This window comes from Brachypodium distachyon, chromosome 1 (assembly GCF_000005505.3).
Source record: "Brachypodium distachyon strain Bd21 chromosome 1, Brachypodium_distachyon_v3.0, whole genome shotgun sequence".
In the NCBI taxonomy this organism is placed as follows: Eukaryota; Viridiplantae; Streptophyta; class Magnoliopsida; order Poales; family Poaceae; genus Brachypodium; species Brachypodium distachyon.
Genome location: NC_016131.3, coordinates 20,999,939 through 21,025,345, shown reverse-complemented (window position 1 = coordinate 21,025,345; position 25,407 = coordinate 20,999,939). Strand labels below are relative to the sequence as shown.

The following is a 25,407-nucleotide window of genomic DNA, read 5'->3' as shown; positions in this document are numbered from 1 at the left end:
TTCTTTTCAAAGATTTGGCTTTATTTATTCAATGAACTGAGCATAATTGACAAAAAATTTACTCCTTCCGATCCATATTAGTTGTCGAAATATTACATGTATCTAGACGCTTTTTCATAGATACATCAACATTTGGCAAATTTGAGACAGCTAATATGGATCAAAGGGAGTAAAACAACAACACATATTTTAGATTAACTGAAAGTTACACCAAATTTTTTGAAAGCATCTTCTCTATCTGTTTCGTTTGCATCTTGATATTTTTTTCAAATCTCCGCGATGAAATAGCAATAGACAAAACCTGCACAAGATGAACTAACCTTATATATTTTATAAGGCCACATGAGTTGCCCACCCCAAGGGTGAGAACTTCAGATTGTTGAACATGCGGTGGCTAGAGACACGCCCCTGTTTGTTTGGGCTTCTGCTTCAGCTTTTGCTGCTTCTAGCCCTCTAAAAAGTATCTCTACCATTTACACGTGAAGCTGCGAAGCACGTCCGGAGGTGCTTCCTGCAGCTTCTGGAAGGAAGCACCTCCCGACGTGCTTCTCATCTTCATGTGTAAACGAAAAAAGTGCTTTTAGAGAGCTAGAAGCACCAAAAGCTGAAGCAGAAGTCCAAATAAAGTGGGCCTTAATTCGTGATGGGTGGGGCATGGGCCGGATGAGATTATGCCTGATGTAACCTTAGAGGTAATGTACCTGATTTTTTTTAGACGACCTTGCGATTGTCCAATTCCACTATCAGGAGATACCGGAATACACTTGGTTCACCCACATTGTTCGACACTCGTGTAATGTACCAGATGAGCAGATGAGTAATAGAAGTTTCTTTTTCGCAAAAAAAAAGAAGCAACTTTTTTTGCAAAACTTCCTAGTATTTCAAGAAAGTTCCACAGTGCATGTTACACTCAATAAAATGTTTTGAAAGACTTGTGTAAAACCATGCTAGCTTTTCCAAAAAAAAATCTAGGTCGGCCACCACCGGATAGCACGGTGCACGCCATCCGTGGCCGTCCACGCCCCGCCCCCCCCCCCCCCCCCCCCCCCCCCCCCCCCAGACGAGAAGGGAAACAGAGGTCCAGAACGGGCGCATCCACACGTGCGCGCCAGCAATTATTGGTGGCAGTGGTTCAACACAGAATGCTGCATGCATCTGCAGCAGAGCGCCAGCAACCACGGAGCCAAACCACGTGTGTTCCTGTCGTTTAATCTCGAGCTTTAGCTTTAATCGATTCATCCCCGCGAATACGATTCGACGGTCTTCTGCTCTTCTTTACATCTTGTTGTGCTCATACACAAACAAGTGGAATAGCGTGTCAATGGTCTGTCAGGGGAATGTCAGAAACACGTATCGGATACTCTTGGTTTTTACGTTGCTTTGTACTCCTCTATGAGTCCTACTCCTGCTGGAGTAGATGAGGATCGGTGGAGCATGCACCGAGACGTGGCAACAGCTGTCCGGCAGCGCGACTTTAGAAGCGCACCTTCGCCAAAGCTTTCAGCTTTTGTTTTTTGACGTTCGGACCTTAGACTCGATCGCATTTACAAATGGAACTATAACCTTAAAAACCTTTATAGGCCTTCATTTTCCCTCTCTCGCTTTTGCTGCAACTTTAGTCATACTTAATCTACCAATTCAATTCGTGGAGATGTTCCGCTTTAGAATAAAAACTTCAGCTTTATGGTCACTGAAGTATGCAGTACTAGATTAATTTTATATTTATTTCAGAAAATAATAAAAAGTATTAAGATTTGTTTGACTAAAATTGTCAAAAACTGGTTGGACATAAGGTTTGTCACGAATCTTTTTTGAAGAACAGAAATACTACTCCGTATACAATATTATCAAATACGCTGAGGGGGCAAAAAGAAAATGATCTTGTATCGATTACTAGTAGTCCGTTGAACCTCCAGTTAGATTGTCGAAGCCAAACCAAACTGACATGAATCCAAAGCAAACCACCCCCCCACCACGAGTCCACCACCGCCACCCCCACTTTCCCCCTCGCCCCACCGACACACAAGCAATGGCCTCGCCGGAGGTAGAGGCCTCACCGCCGTCCACCCCGTCCACCGCTTCCTGCCCAACGCCTCGGCCGGTGGTAGCCGCACCAACCCTGAGCCCTGCGCTCCTTCGCGCGGCGCGCAGCGGCGACGAGCGGCGGCTCGTCAAGGAGCTCCTCGCGGACCCGGCCGCGCCGGACCTCGAGACCGCTGCCACCGCGGCAGGCAACACGCTACTGCACGTGGCCGCATCCGGCGGGCACGCGGCGCTCTCCGCGCTCCTCCTCCGCCGTGCCCCTGGCCTCCTTGCTGCGCGCAACGCCGCTCTGGACACCCCGCTCCACCTCGCCGCTCGCGCTCCTGGTGCCCACAAGGTCGTCGCTCTTCTCCTCGCTTCCTCCTCCTCCGCCTCTTCGTTGCGCGCCTTCACCCGCGCGACTAACAGGCGCGGGGAGACGGCGCTCCACGAGGCGGTGCGGGGCGGGCACGAGGCCGCGGCGCGTGCGCTGGCCGCTGCGGACCCGGGGCTCGCCGGCGTGTGCAGTGGCTCGGGGGAGACGCCGATTTACATGGCTGCGGCGGCAGGGTCACTTGGGATGGTGCGCGTTCTTATAAAGTCATATAGGAACGGCAGCGACGACGACGACAATGAGGTGCCTGTATTGTGTTCGGGCACGGGCCCGGGAATGCGCACGGTGCTGCACGCCGCTGTCCTCACGAGCAACGGTGAGTGCCTGACTAGTTATCGACTTAGTTTCGAGATTCATATATATTGGTCTGTGTCTGCGAATTTGTGAGCAAGATTATCGCTTAGCTCTTTGTGGTCTGAGGGTTGCATAATACTTGTGCGAAGTCAGAAAAAGAAAATCTATTCACACATAATTAATGGGAATTATCTGTGATTGCATTAAGATCAGACATCAGGACATGTGCTTGTAAAGCAAGTTTATTAAGCTTTTTTTGAGAGAGATATAACCGGGGGGGGGGGGGGGATTTCATCCCCACCTGAACATCATTACACAAATTAAAGAGATTTTTATTTAGCTTGATCTCTATTACTAGAAGAAACAAGCTGTGCATTGGGCTGTATTCAAATTAACTTAGTAGTGACAGCAGTGTTGGGGTTTACCGAAAAATTGATAGCAACGTTGGGTTCGGGGTGACTGGGTAACATGGAGCAAGTTCGCGAGGGTATAATGATTGATTACTGGTAGTGGAGTAAGTGTAGGTACGCACTTTAGTGTTAGTGGCGCTACAGGGATTTGACCAATGGGCAGCCTTGGACTGGATCACTGCAGTTTGGGAGACTACTACTCGAATGGACTGGTGGCTTTCTTTATACGACATGTGAATCATGAAATAAATCAGGGATATGTGTGAAAAGGATCTTATATTATTACTGTATACTGATAAGGATGTGTAACGTAAGCATATAGGGACGTATGTGTAAATTAAATGGCAATCTTCATGATTTAAGAACATGACAAACAGAATTATTTTTGGAGATTAGATAGAATGGAACTTGGTATTTAAGTTCATTAAATTTGGATGATGTGTAAACTGCAATTCAAATTCAAAGTTGACTTTATAATATGTAATCAAATCTCAGTGTGAAACCTTGGACTATTTCTACTCCCTCCGTCCCGACTATACAAAATCCACGTCACTTATTTCAGGACGGAGGGAGTATGTTTTATCGATATTGGAATATGACAGACTTGAAATCCACATCTCTTTCCATTTCGCATCATCCGATACAATCTTATTTAAAGAACTTTACAAAGAAGAAACCAAGGGCAAGTACAAAATTTCAGTGGCGGACCCAGGTTTTCAAAATTGGGTGAAAAAGTAGTGTATTTTCAACATTGGGTGGGGCAAATACACTACAATTTATTATTTTCTCTAATTTTTTTAGATTTTTTTACTTATGATAAAAGGATTTTCAAATTTATTGGGTCCGCCCCACCCAATCACCCGGCTGGGTCTGCCCAAATTTACATGCTGCCCTCAATAAACATTACCCATATAGTCCTGTATCCGACCCCATATCTATCCAAACTCTCATGTGCTTTGTATGTGGATAAATGTGGACAGCTGGAATATGAAAGAGGGACCAAGTAGGACTGTAGGAGATTCTTTTATCATGCAAGTTCAAAATGTTCATCATTAAAATTGACAGGATAAAGTGCTTTATGAATCTTGATCACTTACTTTCTTTTGTTCGCTTCTTTCCTACTTTACCAAACGACCATTACACGTGTACTTTATTTGGGTTTCATTGATTCTTGTGAATATTTTTATGGAATTACAGATACGTTTTTCCTTCTTCAAGAGACAACAAAGTTATCGTACAGTAATTTCACTACTAGTTTATTATTCATTCAAGCAGTATCTTTAAAATCTACTAAGTTATTTAGTAATAGAAATGTCACAGGAACTGTTGCAGTGGAACCCGGCTCTTGTGAAACAAGTTGATGATTCAGGAAGTACTCCTCTTCATTATGTTGCATCTGTTGGAAACATTTCCGCATTGAAGCTGTTATTGAGATATGATACTTCTCCAGCATATGTCCGAGATTCAAATGGCTTGTTTCCTGTACATATTGCTGCTAAAATGGGATATGGTAAACTGGTATATGAACTCTGCAAACACTGCCCAGATTCTGATGAGAAGCTTGACAGTAAAGGAAGAAACTTCCTACATATTGCTGTCGAGCATAAGAAATGGAAAGTTGTTTGGCATTTCTGTGGTACCCCAGAACTTGAAAGAATGGTGAATGTCATGGATTATGAAGGGAATACAGCTCTGCATCTTGCAGTGAAGAATGCAGACCAGATGATAGTGAGCCTTCTGATGGGAAATAAAGGCATACTGCCAAATATTGTGAACAACCAGGGCCTCACTGTGTTAGATCTTGCGGTACTGGCAACTGACAAAGGGATCAGTTACACACTGGTAAACTTCTCAGTCTACCACTCTATTCATTTAATTTCAGCTGCTTTGCTGGTCTGAAATGTTGATTTCTTCCGATAGAATCCACAGGTCATTATACTTCGCTGTTTGGCATGGACTGGAGCAGTTCTTAGTCCGCGTCGCCTGGATCATTTTATAGATGAGTTCAACATTGGGAAAGCCTCTGCAGATGAGCTAAAGAAATTTAGCAACATTGCACAGAATTTAGTCGTTGGCTCTGTGCTTGTCTCAACAGTCACATTTGCAGCAGTATTCACTCTGCCCGGTGGCAACATATCTGATGGTCATCCACATGCTGGTGCACCAATTTTGTCACACCGGTATACCTTCAAGGCATTTGTGATGGCGAACACACTTGCATTTGTCGGCTCTACGTTGTCCACTATCTGGCTCACCTATGCTGGTTCAGAACATGTTCATCCACTGCTTCGTGCTCTCTACATGTTCTTCTCTGTGATTTCGATGGAGCAGGCAACGAGAAGCATGGTTGCAGCATTTGCACTAGGAGCTTACGTTGTTTTGAGTCCAGTTAGTGAGAGGATTGGCATTGTAGTATGCCTGTGTACTGTCGGTACCCTCTTGCTCCGGAACCCATCTAATTGGCAGCTTGGATTCCTGTTTATGCCAATAAAAAGGCGATTGGGCTGGAGGGGAGCTTTTAAAGCTCATTTGCCTCAACAAACGAGGAGCCGTCTTACAGTAGGCATTGGCTCCAATTTTGCATGTTTGATCCTACGGAGGATGCTTGGTATGCTATTTACATACAGCTTCATCTTTCTGTTAGCATTGCTATGAACTGCAATGGGTGCGCCTCGGTGTAACAACTACATATGTTCATGTGGTTGCATTTTTCTTGTGTTTGATGTTGCTTGCAATGCTATGACTGCCTCTCTTTTTTTCACACCTCACTGTGACATACTTTGAGCACTGCTCAAGAGTCTCTGAAAAATCCAATGTTGTCAGCCTGTCAGGGGGTGTTCCATGTATTCACCTCCCGAACAGATTGCACGCAGTCTTGTTGCTTTTTCAAGCACTCAGACTTGGTTTGAAGGTTTGTTCACAAGGAACACGATGGTTGAAACCTATCATGATGCTCAGTTCAAAGATACTATATGTGGAATTTTGAAATGTTGGATTTCAAAAGGACAAAAGTCCGTGCAAACTGTATGAATAGTTGGAGGTTGTGTTCTTATCAGTATTGGAGTTGAGAGGGGTAATTTAAACGATATGAATAGTTGGAGGTTTGTTCTAACAGGTATTGGAGTATTGGAGTTGTGGCGGTAATTTAAACTATGTGGTTAGATCAAGGTTGTAATATGAACTTATCTCCTATGCCGATAATAATTTTTAGATTTGCTGCTTTCCTTCGTCAAAAAACTAGCATGGTACCCCTCTTCGCGATTACATCGGAAACATAAACCTTCTCAGTTTTTCCAGGTCATATAGACATGCTATGTTGCTACACTATGTAAGCAAAACATTGGATTAAGGTATATATACGTGATACTAGACCAGTGTGAAAAATTAACCCCGGATCATGGTTGGTTGCTTAATCGTTTAAAAGAGTTGACATAAGTGATATTAACACGATACTATTCATCACCTTTTTTTCGATTGTACTTTGGCGCGTTTGGTGTGGAGAGTTGTCTTTGTGACTTTTAATCTACCACCACCAACTTGCATCTCGAATATGTTTGGTCGTTGGCTCAATGCGATGGAGAAATCTCTCAAATCGCTCATTCTTGTTGATTCTTGTGCGATTTGTTGGTCTATTTGGAATTGTCGGAATGACCTCGTTTTTAACAGAAAGTTTCCAATTTATGCAGGTGATCTGTTGGGCGGCGTACTGGCTCCGTACTTGATCCCCACTGCTTCCGACGGGGGCCAAGGATTTTATGAATTTTGGGTGCAGCCGTATGGAGACGGTAGAACGGGCTTTCTACAACCAGTTTGGGTGGCGCGCCGAGCGTAGGCTGGATAATGGATGATCTTTTCAGCCTTTATGTTTTTTTAGCACTCTTGAGATGTACTTGTGGATGATGTTATGATACTTGACTTAATAATATTATAGCTGCGTGCATCGATTGATGCAGAGGTCGGGGGTATTCTCTCCTTTTCAAGAAAAAAACACGATACACAGAAATAGTTCCGATCACAATTCACAAGACCGATTGGTTGTTAGAAGGTCACAATTAACGGTATGCCTTTTTTCAAAAAGTAGGATGAAGCCCGGGCTCTGCATCAAAATGATGCACACAACTTTTTTTATTATATTATTCAACGAAATTGACAAAACAAATACATTGATCAACCCAAAGCCGTATTTCTAACGACAATTGTCGGAACACCTACAAACTTGATGAAGGGGGTGAACATGATTGGGACCTCATACCCTGACCAACGCACGTCATTTTCCGCTGCACAACCGAATACCTTGTTGGCCACAACAGGGCACAACCGATCCAACAGATCCTCAGCGCGCACCACGTGCGCACGCTTCCGAATCAACCGCCACCATCTTCCGCCGACCCATCTTCATGACAGGGATCAAAGCATTAATTAACCTTGCCAGGCCTGCCATCGAAGTCACAACGGCGCCAGATAGCGCCACCACCCTGCGCTTGTCCATCGAAACGTGCTCATCATCGAGACCCCGCCACGCCACGCTGCCGAGACCCATCGCCGTCGACGCAGTAGATGAGCACCGCTCCGCCAGCAAACCCCTCCGGTCACAGCACGTGCCAAAACGATGCCCCCGGGAGGGATGACCTCAAAAGTGCCATCATCGTCTGATCCAGGAGATCCAGATCTAGGTTTACCCCCGGAGCATCCCGAGCATGGAAGTGCCAGCTGCAAACATGATGCCTTCAACAAGGGAAAAGAAGCAAAGACGCCTCCAACGTCCACCTTGGTTTTCACCAGCATCCACACAGGTCCAATCCCGACGCTGACTGGAACGATACAGCTGTGCTGACGAACTTGTAAAACAGATCAGAGGTGCCCGGTACCAATCGAAATCGGGCCTAAGCATCCCCACCGTGCATAGATCCACCGGCGCTGCGCCCCAACCACCGCCCTTCTCGATCGGAGGCGAAACCGCCAGATCGCAGCCACCAGACCGCCGATGCCGCTCTGTACGTGTCGCTGCTGCCACATGCCAGAGGGCCTCGCCGCCATGATGCCCAGCCTGCAGCACGTCCAGGCCATGGGGTAGCGTCCCACGCCGCCGAACCCACGTGCGAGGAGACACGATTTCCCCGCTGTCGCCGGCGACGACCCAGCTTCGCTCGGCCGCGCTCTCTGGTGGCGGCCGAGAGGGAGGAGGGAGGTGTGGGGGAGGGCTGGCGGCAGGGACTAGGGCTCCCTCCCGGTCGCCTCACAGGGGACGGCGCGAGAGGTCCAGTACCCTTAAAATTTGGGGGAGAATTTCACTTCCCCGGCCTCTGCACCAACTAGGTATGCACACAGCCATTAAGTATGAGTAACATGATTTTTAATCTTGGTTAAACACCAAGCCTGGTTCTCAGGATTAACCACTCCTACTACACATAGAAGTAGGGAAGTGTAATCGGGTCTCAAAGTCATGTCTTGAACTTTCTTTTTTGAAAAGGAGGATAACCCCTGGTCTCTGCATTAACTGATGCACACAACCATATATTATTAAAACCAAGCAAAGCTAGGCAAAGAAGCCGAACAAAGTCGACCCGAAAAGAAAAAAAAAAGTGTCCACCAAACTAACACTAACCTATGATACAAGCGAAACATCTGCATGTACCATCATCCCACAGAGAGGATGCTAAAAGACGAGCCAACCACCGCCTTGCTTCTCGCCCTTGTCGCACAACCTTTGGACCAGCAGCAACAGGCATGACTTGACGCCTCTCCATTAGATGTCATGCGTAGCACCCGTTCTTGATAGAATCCGCGCCCAATGAACGCAAACAAATAGTGTTGCCATCGCCGAAGGCCGGGACTCCAGATCAATCGTCGCCTCCCAACAGGCCATGAAGAACAATCTATATACCTATCTGAGCACGACACCTACATCTTTCTGCAACAAATCTGGCATTCCTAAAACCAAGTTGAACCTCCCATTCCAAGATCCGACGTATCTCGGCCAAATCAGACCGAGGGTTACCTCATCACCATAACAAAAATAGCCTTGTAGCTGCACATTGAATCGAAAACCGTGGTCCCAGGCGGTGCCTCCTGCACCACCTCGACCTGTAGCACCGCGGAAGGTAACAGCCGCCCGCTTTGAGGACGGTGCCGACGGCGCCCACGATGATGGACCGACGGCAACGCCTCCTGTACCTCGACCGGTGCCATATGGCCGCAACTAAGCCTGCTCAGGGGCCAGATCTGACCAGCCACCACACCACCCGCAGCCACAACCTGCAACCAGCCACCATCCATGCTGTCGGCGGCGTGCATCGCCTGCCTCCCTTCCAGCGCAGAGAAGACACCCCGCTGTCGCCTTCCTTGAGGGCCAGCCGTGACCTCCGTCTCAAGCGGTAGCAAGGAGGAGGAGGTAGACCAGGAAGAGGGTGGAGGGGTAGGGGAGGGGTGGCGGTGGCGGTGGCGGCTAGGGTTTGCCTCCCCAGCTGCGCCCCATATATCGTTTTGCTTGCCTCGTCAAGAGATGTTGTGTGTGGTGCCTCATGTTTTGAACTTGACACAACCTTTTCTTTATATATGATTTTGGATTTTAGAAGGGGGGGGGGGGACCGATGGCTAGCGAGTGGACTCACCGAATGCAGATCTACCACCGTCATGGGATTGGGCATAGCGCCCTTTCCGGTTTCCCGTGGCAGTGTCGAGCGGCATTGGGAGGCATAGACCATGGCAAGTTGGCCACATCGCTTTGTCGGTTGGTTCTTGGTTGAGAACATCACGGGTGATGCTAGCGAAGGAGCATGAGAGCATGTACAATGCAAAGTGCTTAAGGTGGTGCTTATAAAATTAACCAGTTTTTTAAGCACCGGTGCTTATTTCTATACTAGAGGTGCCCTGTCCCGTACAAAATAGACACACGTGCTTAAGTAAAAACTGGTTTATTTTTTGTAAACACCTCACTAAGCACCATGCATGGTAGATGCTCTGAGAGGAGGAGATCAGAATATGTTTGGACGATGGTCAAAACTTGTCCTACTGAATTTTAGTTGTGTTCAAAAGTTTATTCTACGTTTAGACGGAAGCAAATTTTTTGTCAAGTCAATGCTCGGAGTTGGCCCCAACTATCACTCTAGTTCATTTCGGGCATAAACGTTCACCAAGATCAAAACTAGAATCTCCGAAGAAAAAATTGACTGTCGCCCAATTAGGGAACGGTCAAACAGACATTTACTGAACCCCTTAAATTAAACCTAGCGTCTAGTCTCCATCACTGAGAAAATGATAAGTAAGAAGATACACAGTAATCTGACAAACAAGCAGCATACAACGTGGCACACAAGTTCATGCTCAAGGATAGCTATAACGCCTGTCACTCAACCTCAGCTCGCCGTCCGGTTTCCACCACTGCTGGAGCCCGTGCGCGTCGCTGCCCACGCTGGAGTTCCTCCACAGCGTGGCCGACGGCAGGAGGTGCGGCCGCTCCTTCTCCTTGCCGAGCACGGAGAAGAGCATGTCACGGTACGACAGCGTCATCGCCGACGACGACTTGGACACGCCGCCGCGGCACCGCTGCTCCTCCTGCGCCTCCCACTGCTGCCGCTGCCCGAAGTAGTCGATGAAGCCCTGGCAGATGAGGTCCTTGTCGTGCACGTAGAGGTTCGGCGCCCACGGGGACAGCAGCTCGAACAGCTTCTCCATGCGTTTCCTGTGTGGGCTGAGCACCAGCCCGAGCCCGGCCTTGACGAGGTTGCTCTTGGCGTACAAATCCCTCCTCAGCCCTTCCGACGGGAGCAGCTTGTTGATGGCCGGAGCCAACGACACCTGCGGCGGGTTGAAGAGGAACGTCGGGATGCTGAGCCCTTGCTCCGACATCATGGCCCGCCCCACGTCCAGAGCCAGCGACGCGCCCAGAGAGTGCCCCGTGAGCCACACGCTGTCGGATGATCCTCCTCCTGCGGCAGTTTTGCCATTGGCGATGGTCTTGAGGAGCGTGTCCACCGCCTGGTGCGCGCGCTGGGAGCGCTTGCACTCCGCGAGCGTGTTGACCAGGATCTTGAAGTCGAGGCACAGGTCGTGGATCGCCTTGGGATGCAGCAGCATTGTGCCACGGAAGGCGACGACGTACCGTGGAGCGGATGGGTGGTGGTGGCGGCCGCCCGGGGGCGGCACGTGCTCGTAGATGGCGCCGAAGATGAACTTGTCGCCGCTGCGCTTGTACGACTCGTCCTTGAGCACGTCCACCAGGCGGAAGTGGAAGCTCTCCCACCACGGCGGCGCCAGCGCCTCCGCGTGCACCCTGCACCTGGTCCTGTCGTTCTCCAGGATGTACGTGCCTTTCACGATGCAGGCGGCCACGCAACGGCGGTGCTCCTCCTTGTTCCTGTAATCCACTGACATGGATCAGTTGATGCACTTATAGGCATGGACTAAGGCTGATCCGACAACATACCAGTCAATCGTCGTTGGAGAAGAACGGCCGGTGCCGCCGGCTCTGGACATGATGTGCGTCGGCCCGGAGATGTCAAAGCGGTCTTCAAGGTCAACGCTTGAAGCCATTTTGGCAGTCTTGGGAACTACGGATCAAGATGAAGCTAGTGCTGTGTGCCCAAGTCTCCTCTGCTTTTGGCGCGAATGTAACTCTCCTACGAGGTGCATATATGTAACATGGGTTGGACTTTAGAATTACAAGTAGTTTCAGCTGCCAGCTGCTAAGGATTCTTTCTGTAAGTTGCAACTTGTAACGGTTACTCAAAATAAGTCCACTGGGAGAGGAAGGTCTACGTGCATAGGACAAGAGGGTTCCCTTGGCCGAAGAGATAAGGAGCTTACGTTCTTTGAATATACGGGAGTGACCCAGTGAAATGTTTACTTTTGTGGACACTTATCTCACGTTGGGCTGTTGGGAACCTCCATTGCCGTTGACCGTGGGCATGGCAGCGCTCAACCGGAATGGGTCCACGGTGGACAGGGGCACATGCATGATTGTGCTCAGATTGGGTGTTAGGGCATCTCCAAGGACGACTACTCATTTGAACTCCATATTTGTCCAAAGTGGGGATAGAAAAAATACCATAATGTTCAATGGAAGCTCCTATTTGCCTTTCTCATGATTTTGTTTACACAAATGGGCAAACGCACAAGTTTGTGACAATTTTCGCACAAGTGAACACTTCATATTCTTTTTCACAAATTTGGAGAAGAAATGAAAGAGGTGGAGATAACATTTGGACAAAAGGGTTTCCAATGACATTGGGTTATAGTTTTGCATTTTTGTCTAAGTACTCCCAAATGGTCAAATGGAGAAAGCTTGGGAGGTGCCTCTGGATCCACGGGATGTGCCACTCGATGACATGGGTTGAAACATGTCCCAATTAGAATTTTCGAAAAAAGAAAATCCCACACTGACCAAATACCCTTTCACACCCCCACAAAAAAGACGTCTGTTCCTTAGTGCAGGATCGAGTCAGAGCCGTTGTATTAGTATTTGAACACCATTCCATTATTCTATTTCTATCTTTCATTTTGAATCCTAAAGCACAAATTATATCTAATGAGTGAGGAATCAACTTATTTCTAAATAAAGTTAAAATGAGTTAAATGTAGCAAAATCGTTCTTTATATAAATGCAAAATAATAGACTCAATTCATTAATTAGAAAAAACTGTACAACAATAAAAGAGGAAAATGCACCGTTAGTCTATTAACTTGGTTTAGTCACCGTACTTGCAAATAATGCTAAATTGGAGTGTTACAACTACTTGACATGTACGGAAGCGCAAAGTCAATGTCTCTTTTTCTCGTTCTCGCCCCACTGACGTCACGGTCCCGCAGGTCAGTGACTGTTTGCTGTCTTCTTGCTTCATCCGCATCGTGCCAACGCTATCCCTCTATGCCAGAGCTCCAGCCATCGTGCCGCCGCCCGTTGAGCGCACCCGGCGCCGCCGCGACAACCGAGCCCCGCCGATGCCGCCGACCTCCCAGTCGCCGCCACGGACGCGGGCGCGCCCAGCCGTCGCAGATGGCCAAGCCCCACCGACGACGACGCCCGACGCACGCGACCTGCCGTCATGTCCCGCCGGCCGCCGCGCCTCGCGTCCCTGCTCGCCCGGCGAGCGCCCGAGCCTTCCCCGCCGCTGCCCCGGCTTGCACCGCCCGCTCGCGCCCCCGCGGCCGCCGTAGGCCTCGTGCATTGCTTCCCAACGCACCTATCCTGATCGAGGGCACAGAAAGGGCAGAGGAAGCGGCCGCACGGGCGACAGCACCGGGACAGGCTCGCGGAGTCAACGTGGGAGAAAATTAGGGATTTCGGGGATGGGGATTCGACCGAGCGAGGAAGAAGGGCCGGTTTACAAGATACAGTCTTCGCGAATTACCTCTGCAGAATAACTTCGGGCCAAAAAGCTCTCGCTCCCTTCAAAAAAAAAAAAAAGCTCTCGCTCGACCAGCAGTCTAGGTTGGTTGGCATGTCATGGGAGCCGAAACATACAAATTCGTATTTTTGACTTGCTTGTTCATACGTGTCAAGTTGTAACACTCAAATTTAGCATTCTAAATAATACAAATTCATATTTCTGACTTTACTTGTCCATACAGTGACTAATCTGCACATACATGTCAAGTTAACAGACCAGCGGTGTATTTTCTCATCAGAGTAAAAGGCATAAAGAGGTCACCAAGAAAAAAAACAAAGGATTACTCCTAACAAATTTTTGATAGGATTTCTTTTGGTTGAATTTGAATTGCGGATTCAAAATACATGTTTGTCTGCCACATAGATTTGTACAATGAGAAACAATTCTAGAGAATTTTTGGCTTTTAGAGAAGAATTAGGGTTAGTTATAGTGTGGTTCCATGCAATTAAAGATTTGAATTCATGTACCAATTTGCGCTGGCCAAACAAGTTGATTTTTGAATGCTGACTCTGTTCGTTGGAGGTTTGAGGCTAATGAGATCTGCTCGGCTAAATCTGCTTACCTCTGCCAATTCTTTGGGAGGATTCGCCAGCCAATGTTGGAAAAAAGCGTGGAAAATCAAAGTGGAAGGCAAGGTCAGATTCTTTGTTTGGCTCTTGCTCCAGAGCAGAATTTGGACTGCGGCTCGGTTGAGTGCCCGTGGATGACCTCATGATGATTGCTGTGTTTTCTGTGACCAAGTGTTGGAGTCAGCTGCTCACCTTTTCTTGCAATGTCCGTTCGCCAAGGAGCTGTGGCACAGGGTCAAGGATCTGCTCCCGGAGGTGGCGCGGTCTGCTTCTCATGCTGACTGTATCCCTCTATGGTGGAGGAAGCTACAGTCCTCGGCCATGTTGACGGAGAGGAAGAAGGCAGTGATCGTTGGGGCATATGTAGTCTGGAACATATGGAAAGAGAGAAACAACAGGATTTTTCATGGCAAGAAGGCTGAAGTTCCTGCTGTTAAGAGTCTCATTGACGAGGACTTGGAGTTTTTAATGTTGGCCGGAGGCTTGTAGTTCTGGTAGTTGTACAGCCGAGCTGATCTTGTTCAGCTTCGGATCCTTTTTCTTTCTCTTCTTTGTTAATTTTGTATTGATCGGATCTCTTCTTCTTTAATGAAACGGCAGAGCACCTGCCTTGATCGTCAAAAAAATAAAAATAAAATGATGGGTGTCAAAGGAGTTGTAAGTGTTGAGCACCGACGGATGTCCAAATGTTTACTAGTTGGTAATGCTGGATGTGCTGTTGTTATCCGTGATCATGATGGGGTGGTGTTGGCTGGTTTTTGCTGCATTCTCCCAGGGCGCACAGATGCATTGGAGGCAGAACTTCATGCAATTGTCGATGGCATCAGGCTGACTAATCAGCTTGAGTTGGGGCCTGGTCTGATCCAAACTGATAGTGTTGTGTGCATCAAGTATATGATGGAACCTGGGCTAGATCGATCTATATATTCGCGGATTATGGAGGTTGAGCAGGCGCTTATTAGTGGCCTGAGGGAGCTATTACTCGTGAAAATCAGTCGTCATCAAAATAGGATTGCAGATTAGCTAGCTAGTCTTGCAAGCAGGGAACGGGTCACGGGTCACCAATGTTTGGGTTGACGATATTCCAATCCAGTGCTTATTTCTCATTTTGTTGCTTCGGATTGTAACCCTATTCCTGAGTAATAAAGCTCCCGATTCTTCGAAAAAAAAATAAAGTTGACACGTTTTAGAACACACACGTATTTCTCTCCATCCATGAAAATCCATGCTCCCACACCACAAGCATAATCATCAAGGCCACACCTTCCTGCCTAGCTAGGCTGCCTGATCTTTTAAAAGAGCTCAGATGTGGTGTTTGTAGGCGATATTAGCGCATATGTAAAGAAACAGAACCGAGATGGGAAGCGTTGAACCTTTTGCCTCGGGCCGCTGTTGTATTTATAGTAGAAACCAGGAAGTTACATCGGGAGAGATTTACAGGAGATTTTACAGGGAACAGAAGAAACAGACCGGGAACAATCCCAACTACTCGAGCGTCTAACTATACACGACTACAAGCTGTTGAGATCTATATATATATATAAAATCAAAGAAAAATCTCAAGTTATGTTTTGAACTTAAGACAACCTTTTATATGTAAAGTACAAAGGACTACTCAGTAGACCTACAATCTTCCACTTTGAAGACTCCTCTTCAATCATCTGGTCACCAGAACAACCACTGGCATAGAAATACGAAGTTTATGCACGTATCCCCGTATCAGGGTTTTTGAGAAATTGTGGTGTCACGGTGTCCGTATCCCGTATCCGTGCCGTGCATATCCTCAAAAAAGATATGTCGCCTGGGGCTCAAACTGAGCTCGCTGTTCGGTTTCCACCACTGCTGGAGCTCGTGTGCCGCCGACCGCTGGTCGAACCACTGGACGAACAAGTTGACCGCCTGCTCGAGCTCGCTGTTCGGTTTCCACCACTGCTGGAGCTTGTGTGCCGCCAACCGCAGGTCGAACCAGTTGCCCGCCTGCTCGTCGACGCTCGAGTTTATCCATAACATCACCGACGGCAGGAGGCACGGCTGCATCTTCTCCTGGCCAAACAACGAGCTGAACATGTCACGGTGCGACAGTTGCATCCCTGCCTTGGCGACGATATCGGGGCAGCACCACTCGCGGAGCTGCTGCGGCCGCCCAAAGTGACCAATGAGGCCGTTGGAGATGGGGTCCTTCTCGTGCACGTACAGATTCGGGACCCACCTGGCCAGCCGCTCGAAGATTTTCTCCATGCGTTTCTGGTGCTCACTGAGGACCGACACGACGCCGACCTTCACCGTGTTACTCGCGGCGTAAAGGGCGTCCCTCTTGTCTTTACGGAGCAGCATGTCGACCAGCGATGCCAATGACACCCGTGGTAGGTTGAAGAGGAAGGTCGGGAGGTTCCGCTGATCATCGACCCGCTCCAACATCATGGCCCGCCCCAATTCCAGCGCCACAGCCGCCCCCAGAGAGTGCCCGGCGAGCCACACGACGCAGCTGCTATCAGGGTTAGCTTCGTCCTTATTGACGTTTAGGAGCTCGTCGACCGCTTCGCGTGCGCGTCGGTACCGCTTCGTGTCCCGCAGGGTGTTCACCAATATATGGAAGTCATCGTCGAGGTCTTGCATCTTGGCTGCCATCTTGGCGTGCTTCAGCTTGGTGCCCCGGAAGGCGACGATATAGTGAGGAGCAGACGGGTGTCGGGGTGCGTCGGGCATGCGCTCGTAGATGGCACCAAAGATGAGCGGACGGGTGTCGGGGTGCGTCGGGGTGCGTCGGTCATCAGTGACGGTGAGGGCTTCTCTTGAGCCGGAAATGGAAGTTTTCCGACCACGCCGGCGCAAGTTCTTCTCTCGCCCCGCACATGACGTAAGTGCCTTTTACAAGGCAATCGGCGATGCACCGGCAGTGCTCCTCGTTGTCCCTGTAGATTGATATGGGAAATACATATCAGCTCGCCCTGTACGTACCGGAAGTGCACGCATGCGCCACGAAGACGAGGGTGCATGCAAATACCTTAAAATCGAGCGCATATATAACAAGCATATATACCAGTCAATCGTCTTTGCAGAAGAACCGCCTATATGCTTTGGCCCAGAGTCGTCGAAGTTGTTGGGGTCTGGAGCCATCGGGCAATATGCGCGCGCTCGTACGTAGAAGCAGCTGGCTAGAGGACGAAGAAGCTACGTTCAATCGGGATGATCGACACCACCTCTCCTGTTGGTCGTTGGGAACTACTACTCCGGAGTATACTGCTGAACTATAGCTACTAGCTAGGAGTACAGTTCTTTTTCCGGAGCACTGTAGTACCGTGGTTCAGTGTGCTTTTGAGTGTGCTTTGCTGCCACCTACTTATAGTGCAGAAAATAATTAGTTCGAGCTTCTGGCTGATGATGCTTCCTGAAAGTTGCAATTAATGGTTACACAGAATCAATCCCCAGAGTTTGTGACCCAGTCACACGCTCGTGCGTGAAGGACCACTAGCTCAGGAGCTTTGAAAACACGTACGAGCTGGCCCAGTCAAATATGCTCGTGTTGCAGGGTAACGAACTCCACGTACGTTGGCATGCTCAAAACTTCCACTCCTGTCGACTTACGTTAATAATTTGATCACACTAGCTCTCAAAACGAGGTCAGTCAACTTAGTGCGGACTGACATCTACGCCTGCGTACAAGCCTAATTCTTTGGTTCCATCCATGTCCAACACACTAATATTAATTGTTTGGAAAGAAAAAGCTGAAAATAAATGCAAATTCTTTGTGTGTGGCTCCTCGCTCAGAACAAGACTCTCTCTCTCGCTGCACATTCCGGGTTGCTCCCGTTGCACCGAACCCCATGAAATCAGGACCCATATTTTCATTGGATGCCCCTTGGCTCGCCAAGTGTGGGATATTGCTTTGGCACTACAGCTAGTCTTGGCATCCTTTAACAAGTCAAACTCTCTGACTACAGTGACGCTATTGCGTGGTGGATTCCTACCTCCAAGGCGGTCGAGAAGAACAGAAAAGGTGAATTCAATGGAGTGGCTATTTACATCATGTGAAACATTTGGAAAGAAAGTAACAGGCGTATATTCCAGGTAGTGGCCGCCCCGGCTTTCGTCGTCGTTATGATGGCCCGTGACGCTACCGACTCCCATAGGCTTGCATTATCTTCCATATACCGCGTAGTGGGGTCGTTTGGTGTTTTCTCTGCCTTATCGGTCAACTGTACGTGTTTGGTCCGATGGGGCGGCTGTTTTCCTTTCTCTTTTGGTTTTCACTTGTTTTGAGACACGATCTCTTGTACATATACTTTCTCCTACCTTCTAATATTGCATGGCAGAGCTCCTGCGTTTCTTGGCAAAAAAAAACTTAGTGCGGACTGTGTGGTTACTCAATTGCTCACAGAGGTCCACGTACGTATGCCAACGTGGGCTCAATTAGAGGCCAGTCACCTCGGACTCGGAGTTCGAAAATTCTTCTGGGAGTTGGCAATAAGAGAATTTGATATTGATATTGGCATTCAACCTCAATAAGAGAGAATGAAGTTATTGAGACTCAGATTGACGGTTCATAGTGGAGAGTAACTTAGATTAGTAACATGTGTATGTTACTAGTTTAAGTTATTACCTCCATAGTGGGTAGTAACATATATGTGGTGTCATGCATTATATCATTTATAAGTTTATAAACTCATCTTACATTGGTTTGTGTAATGTTATGGTAACATATTTGGTTAGCACAAACATCTCTCTCCTCATTAATAACATGCCACATCACCAAATTTGGTTAGTTGGCATTTATGTTACCACCTATGTTACTCCACTGTCAGAGCAGACGTGACTTACAACCAGAAATCGTCACCTTTGACAAATCCTAGGCTCCTTGCCCAATCCCAGTCCCGCCGTATATATCAATCGTCCGGCGACGCCGATGTATATTTAATCTCGTTGCATCTACATAATTAGTTGTCTATTTGCTTTTCTCTCACGTAAAAAGTGTCCACGTGAGTGTTATAATCGCATGGACCTTTTCCTTCTGTTAGTTCCGTCGCACGGTTGTTGGTCGTGCATGTTCAGTTGAGTTTCCGTGAAGGGCACATGGATAGCTAAACTCTTGTTAATCATTTTCATGGAAATATATGTTTTGTGGATATTTCATGTACAGGTTCTGATATGTTTTTACAACTTTGCAATGAATATACATGGGTACGAGTGAACAAATTATCACAACGACGTGAACATTTGTCTAGAGCCTAAGAATAAAACTTGAACATCACATGTACAATTTCTAAATGGGCCAGCCCATTAGGTGAGAGGACGTTTGTACAACAGCGGCTTGGACCCCTGGCTCTTTAGGGCCAGCCCAGTTGGCCGAATTCAGCAACGCCTCTGCTTCTCCGACATGGCAGACGCGCCAGTTGCAGCATACTCAAGCTTCACGTGTGGTACAGCTTAACCGTCCCCACGGTAATACACCGAGCAGAATGGGCCCTTGCGTTGCACGACGTCGCCGTCTCTTGCGTCTGTCTGTCCGTCCCCCAGGAGAAGAGAAGAAGGAAGGGTCTGTTCCGGGACCCAGTGCAAGAAAGGAATTAACGTCGCTTTTGATTTCTTACTAACTCGGCCGTCTGCTAGTTATTTGGTTCCATCGCTGGCCGGCGTCCCACGACAACGCCACCACCATCTCTCCAAAGTTGCCGCCGCGCTCGCAGCATACGTTTCCTTGATCTCATCTTCCTCGTCTCCTCTCTCTGTCTCTCGTCTTTCTGTCTTGTGTATCTCTCTGCACGAAATCAAGACGACAAGATGAACAATCTTCTGACGGTACGTTGTTCTTTACAGTCCACAGGATTATTTCTGTCCATATTGTGCAGTTCCTTTCTTTTTCTTCCTTGTTCTTCAATTTTGTGTGCGAGCGGCCAACAAACAGAGACAGTTCGCGCAACCAACTGCTTTACAGTTCCTTTTATTCCTTTAGTTTCATCATAGGTCAGTAATTAGACGACGACGGGCTGCGAAAGCCCTGATTAATTCCTGATATCTCAAGCATGAGTGTGTGACGAACTCAGAATATCTTAAAAAACTTCTTGAAACTTGTAGCAAACGACTCAAACCTGCAATTATGCCACAGTAGATGACTTCACAGCATATGATTGTTGATAACTAGATAGTTCTTGCTGCTGATGCTTTATATCGAATTGTAGGATTCTTTTGAAATGGACGAGAAGCCCCCAAAGGAGAGGGACATCGAGATGGGGCGTCGAAACTCCAAGAACAAATCAGATTATGGACTCGAGGACTTCTACGAAGAAGTCGGTTATCTATCTAGTCCGTCCAGACTTTTCATGCATTTAAATGTCAACTACAATTGTTGTAGCCACTGGGTTTTCTTAAATTAGGGCCTCTTGATCTAGGTCAAAGACATAGAGATGCTTCTGGACAAGATGTCAAACATAGTTCAGAAACTTCAGGTAATTTTGTTTTTGCTTCCAACGTTTCAGAAATGCTAGATCTCCATGCATGACTATCCGATCCTTGCATTTTGCCATCACCTTAGTTTATAACCTCCGCTGTTGGCAATTGTGTTTTTCTTCTCACCTATAGGAAGCCAATGAGGAGTCAAAATCAGTCACTAAGGCATCCGCAATGAAAGGTGCGAACTCCACCTGCCAATGCTCATGTTTCCTACTCACTCCGTAGTTGCATTTCTAAATGGAACATTCAAATGATGAAATGAATATCTTCCAGCAATCAAAGGGCGCATGGAGAAAGACATCGATGAAGTGGGGAAGATCGCACGTAACATAAAAATGAAGTTAGAGCAAATGGACAGAAATGTACATAGACCTCTCCAGATCTGCAGTATATGAACACACCTGATGATGTTCAGGGCTATTTCTGAGCTTACTCTCCTTTTTGTGTTTGCAGAATCTTAATAACAGAAAAAAGCCAGATTGTGGGAAGGGGACAGGTGTAGATAGATCGAGGATGTCGATGACCATGTAAGATCTTTGTCCCTCTTGAGTAAATTTAATCATGAAAAAACAACTTGGTACAGATACCTGTTTGGTGCTAGTGTATACTATAGATTACTACAACAGGATATTTTTAATCTCGAGAAACACTGTACCTATAATATACTCCCTCCGTTCCATAATTCTCGTCGAAATATTACATGTATCTAGACGTTTTTTAGGAATAGATAGATCCATTTTGGGGCAAATTTGAGACAAGAATTATGGAACGGAGGTAGTAGTAAATTCAAGTTGATTTGACTCTGATCCTTCAATCACCAAACTCATTTTTATGTAAAATAAATTGACTGGAATCCAGTTCTAGGGAACTAGTTAGTCCAAAAGTATTTTAAGCAGACAGAAAACAATTGCACATGTTGCTTTTTCCAACAACAGAAAGGGTGATTTATTACTAGTTCTTGATGACTGCAGTGCACTGAAGAAGAAGCTTAAAGAAAGAATGAAAGATTTCCAGGTTTGATTATCCAACCCACTGTCCATCTTCTGTGCCAAAAAATAATGATCTTGCAGTATAGTAATCCTTGTTTGTTGCAGAATCTAAGGCAAACTATCCAACAAGAGTACCGAGAAGTTGTTGAGAGGAGGATTTTCACAGGTCAGGGGCCTTTTCTTGCTTAATTATGATTTTAGTTTGAATTGTCTTTTAAACAATCCATGACAAACCTGAAAGTTGGAATTTCATTTCAGTTTCTTTTGAAATTTCATTTCAGTTACTGGAACAAAGCCTTCTGAGGAGGTGACTATGCTTGTTCTCCTACATTAGGTACATGAGAATGCAATAGTACTCTTCTGATTCCAATGCTCCACAAAACATGTCTAGGTGGTTGACAACCTAATTGAGACTGGCAGCAGCGAGCAGATCTTCGAGAAAGCAATTCAGGGAATTGGTCGAGGGCAGGTCAATTCTGGTGTATTATTTCACTAAGTACATGTGTGCCTCGTCTCATGTTCGTCTGACCTTCTTACTTATGTTTGATAAAATGCACTTCGCGAGTAGATTATGGCCACGGTTGAAGAAATTCAGGAACGGCATGATGTGGTCATGGATATTGAAAAGAAGCTGCTAGAATTGCAACAGGTTGTTTTTTTTCCTAGATCCTCTGACTTCATGAAAAAGCAAAACTTCGAAATTTATTGAGTTATAAATCAGGACTGCAAGAGTTTTTAGTACTATTCCCTCCTTCTCATATGATCATTGCGGTTGCAATGTTCATAGTTCAGCACATAGTACCCCTGGCAAAACTGTATCCGAATTATGACAGGTACCATTTTGTTCTCAGATTTTTACAGACATGGCAGCACTGGTCGACGCACAAGGGGAGATATTGGACAACATAGAGAGCCAAGTCAGTACTTCTCTTTTTGCTCGCCAATTTTACTGAAAACTCTGTCGTTTATACTTGCTGATTATTTGAACTATCAGGTTCAGAATGCTGTAAACCATGTGCAAACTGGTACTGAAGCGCTGCGCAGCGCCAAGAACCTGCAGAAAAAGTCAAGGAAGTGCATGATGATTGCAATTATCATGCTTCTCGTCATTGCAGGGATCATCGTGCTATCAATTCTGAAGCCTTGGGCTAAGTAGAACAACAAAACCCTCATTGCGGGACGTACCTTCCAAACATCCTGTCTGCATCAACTTCCTTGAAACTGTCATTGAACCTTTCTGATGTACTACAACTAATTTTTGGGTGCTTTAATTATTCATGTGAGTACTTGATTTCAACTATATGCAGGTTGATGTAATACAATACCCAGTAGCATCAGTGCGGTTTTTGAGTTCATATGCAGAAGAGTGCTCAACGGATTGTGATGTAATCCAATATCCATTATCCAGTTGACGATCTAAAAGATTCGCATCACATCAATACAGTTTAACCCAAATGGAGATTTCCAATTTGAGCTATATAACTCAGTTCAGATAGTAGTAACTAGTACTCCAATTATAGTTCGATTTGATTTGAAAATATCTATTTGCAGGAGCTCTATCGATGACCTTATTGCACTTTTATTATTATCCAATTATTTTAGAGCTCCCTCTTCTTCGTTATCACAACTCTCGTCACATCCTGGATTTGGCAAGAACGTGTTGGCCACTGCTCTCACTTCCGGGCCTAGCCCATGAGCCCTTGAACTGTTCTTCAGTAGCTCCTACAAGAACAAAATCAATACAGGTGAGATGTCATCAGAAATTCAGAATACTACTGTATGTCTCAAGTGTCAACCCAGGGTAAACTTGCCTTTGCCCATGGCTGCTGTCGAGGAGATGCCGCCCTGGACGGTCTTGAGCACCCTGTCATAAAAGTTGGCGCCCGACCACTTCTGATGCTCCAGCGTGTCCACCCCATTGCTCCTCTCCTCCCTCTGGATCCTCTCCACGTAGGCGAGCATGCCGCGGCGGGCAAAGTCCCTCGCAAACGTGTCGGTGACGAGCGCGTCGGCGTGGAACCCGGCGAGCGTGATGAACTGCCACACGTACCCCAGCCTGGCCACCTGCGGGATGAAGGCGGCCATGTCGGCGTCCGTCATGCCGGACGCGTCCCAGTTGAAGGACGGCGAGAGGTTGTACGCCAGCATCGTCTCCGGGTGCCCCCCGCGCACGCCCTCCGAGAAGGCCGTGCACTCGGCGATGTCCGGGCTCGACGTCTCCATCCAGAGCACGTCCGCGTGCGGCGCGAATGCGCGCCCGCGGACCACGGCCGCCGCCACGGACCCCCGGAAGCGGTAGAACCCTTCCCTGGTCCGCGGCAGGTCCCAGTCCCAGAACAACGAAGGCACTCCCAGGCTCGCGGCGAGCTCCCGCGCTTGCTCGTGGGAAATGCATTTCTCGTAGCCGCCCGTGGCGTTGCTCCATTCCTGGAGCTTGCGGTTCTTGTCGTGGTCGGTGGTGTTGGGGATTGCGGCGATGGCGTCCTTGACGGCATCGGAGAAGGTCTTGAGCTGCGCCGTGGCGATCCACTCGTCCTCGATGGCCTGGAGCTCCATGCCGTTCTTGCCGGCCGCCATGGCGTCCGAGAGCACGGTGTTGAGGCTCCGGTTCTTGAGCCGCGGGTTGGTAGCCCCGAGGATGAAGCCGTGGTCGCGCGCGTCCACGTTGGTCTGGATCAGCGTGGCGGCCACGGCGTCGGTGCGCGCCACGAGGACGGTCTCGACGCCCATGACGTCGAACTGGAGCCGGGCGGCGACGAGGCGGTTCACGTGCTCCGACACGGCCACGAGCACCTTCCCGGCCATGTGGCCGCACTTCTTGGTCACGGACGACTGGTCCTCCAGGTGCACCCCGGCCGCGCCGCGCTCCACGAAGAGCTTGCACAGCTTGACCGTTGCCGTGGCGCCGCCGAAGCCCGTGTCGCCGTCGGCGATGATGGGCTTGAGGAAGTCCACGAACGGCGCGTGGGCGCGCTCGGCGCGGGGCAGCGACATGCGCGCCTCCTGCTGCTTCCGGTCGTGGTACTGCTGGGCGAAGAAGAGGTGTTCGACCTTGTTGGGCACCGTGTCGTAGGGGTAGTCGGCCAGGTCCGGGCCCGGCTCGTTCGTCGAGGTGTGCGTCGACGAGCACTGCCACCCGGACACGTAGATGGTGTCCAGGTGCTTGGCCATCATCGTCACCTGGACGGGGTCGAGGGCGCCGAAGGTGCGAGAGGCCGTGCCGTTGGCCTGGTGGGACTTGAGCGTGCGCCAGAGCTTCTTGGCCATTTCGCCCGAGGCGTAGCTCTGCCGGAGCGTGCCGCGGAGGAGCACGACGTCGCGGGCGGTGTAGGGGCGCTTGGTCAGCCGGAACCTCTCCGTGTTCCACCACGCCCCGACCTCGGCCACCTCCGCCTCGAACCGACCTTCCTCCTCCATAATCTAGATACGTACCCAGAGATAAGAAAACAAACATCATCACACGCTCTGCGTCAGCTTAAATCGAAATGCATAGCATTATAGGACATGACGTCGTTGTGAACACAGCGCACTCACCAACGAAGGCACGGAGAATGGCGACGCCATGGCTAACACTTATAGAGAGCAAAGAAAAGAAGCTCAGCTGCGTGCATGCACTGGCCTGTCTGTTTCCCTTCGGTGTCCTGCGGTATTTATAGGAACGGGCCGGGAGCATGGAATTAAACTTGGTAGCGTCTCACTTGATCGCTTCGGTCGTTTGATGCTTATCGGGTGGGAAGTTGCAAAACGGATGCCACGTCGATGGTGGCGTCCAGGAATAGGAGCAGTTTCGCGCGCAGACAAAATTCGATCCACGCGCTTCTTTTCTTTTTTTGATCGGATCCACGCACATTTTTGGACAGTTGCGGCGGTTAGAACTGCCTGCACATAAGCTGA

General features: G+C 48.2%; 5 protein-coding genes across 6 annotated transcripts; 2 read left to right on the top strand and 3 right to left on the bottom strand.

The window, feature by feature from the left end:
* The first annotated feature begins 1,913 nt into the window (after positions 1-1,913).
* On the top strand, positions 1,914-7,078 carry LOC100828342 (protein ACCELERATED CELL DEATH 6). Of its 2 annotated transcripts, none has more exons than XM_014897823.2 (4): positions 1,914-2,732; positions 4,430-4,962; positions 5,050-5,728; positions 6,807-7,078. In XM_014897823.2, the coding sequence occupies exons 1-4, from the start codon at positions 1,946-1,948 to the stop codon at positions 6,950-6,952; spliced, it is 2,145 nt and encodes a 714-aa protein (XP_014753309.1). In that variant the 5' UTR covers positions 1,914-1,945; the 3' UTR covers positions 6,953-7,078. The 2 variants fall into 2 exon arrangements, with proteins under 2 accessions (XP_014753309.1, XP_014753308.1); XM_014897822.2 differs by having other exon boundaries at positions 1,916-2,732; positions 5,041-5,728.
* Positions 7,079-10,233: 3,155 nt separating this feature from the next.
* LOC100842624 (GDSL esterase/lipase At4g10955) lies at positions 10,234-11,711 on the bottom strand. Its single transcript, XM_003562956.2, has 2 exons — positions 11,546-11,711; positions 10,234-11,476 (listed from the first exon to the last, which is right to left on the bottom strand). Exons 1-2 carry the CDS (start codon positions 11,650-11,652, stop codon positions 10,444-10,446), a joined length of 1,140 nt encoding a protein of 379 aa, XP_003563004.1. The 5' UTR covers positions 11,653-11,711; the 3' UTR covers positions 10,234-10,443.
* A 4,003-nt stretch (positions 11,712-15,714) lies between these two features.
* LOC100828040 (GDSL esterase/lipase At4g10955) lies at positions 15,715-17,191 on the bottom strand. The gene is made up of 2 exons (XM_010231349.2): positions 17,118-17,191; positions 15,715-16,989 (listed from the first exon to the last, which is right to left on the bottom strand). The coding sequence occupies exon 2, from the start codon at positions 16,781-16,783 to the stop codon at positions 15,797-15,799; it is 987 nt and encodes a 328-aa protein (XP_010229651.1). The 5' UTR covers positions 16,784-16,989; positions 17,118-17,191; the 3' UTR covers positions 15,715-15,796.
* Positions 17,192-19,676: 2,485 nt separating this feature from the next.
* On the top strand, positions 19,677-22,868 carry LOC100841404 (syntaxin-132). Its single transcript, XM_003562952.3, has 13 exons — positions 19,677-19,873; positions 20,254-20,361; positions 20,464-20,520; positions 20,654-20,702; positions 20,798-20,886; positions 20,978-21,051; positions 21,496-21,538; positions 21,619-21,679; positions 21,795-21,820; positions 21,905-21,982; positions 22,082-22,162; positions 22,365-22,430; positions 22,508-22,868. Exons 1-13 carry the CDS (start codon positions 19,856-19,858, stop codon positions 22,667-22,669), a joined length of 912 nt encoding a protein of 303 aa, XP_003563000.1. The 5' UTR covers positions 19,677-19,855; the 3' UTR covers positions 22,670-22,868.
* A 23-nt stretch (positions 22,869-22,891) lies between these two features.
* On the bottom strand, positions 22,892-25,135 carry LOC100841104 (isocitrate lyase). Its single transcript, XM_003562951.4, has 3 exons — positions 25,048-25,135; positions 23,325-24,933; positions 22,892-23,235 (listed from the first exon to the last, which is right to left on the bottom strand). Exons 1-3 carry the CDS (start codon positions 25,075-25,077, stop codon positions 23,147-23,149), a joined length of 1,728 nt encoding a protein of 575 aa, XP_003562999.1. The 5' UTR covers positions 25,078-25,135; the 3' UTR covers positions 22,892-23,146.
* Between the last annotated feature and the right edge of the window lie 272 nt (positions 25,136-25,407).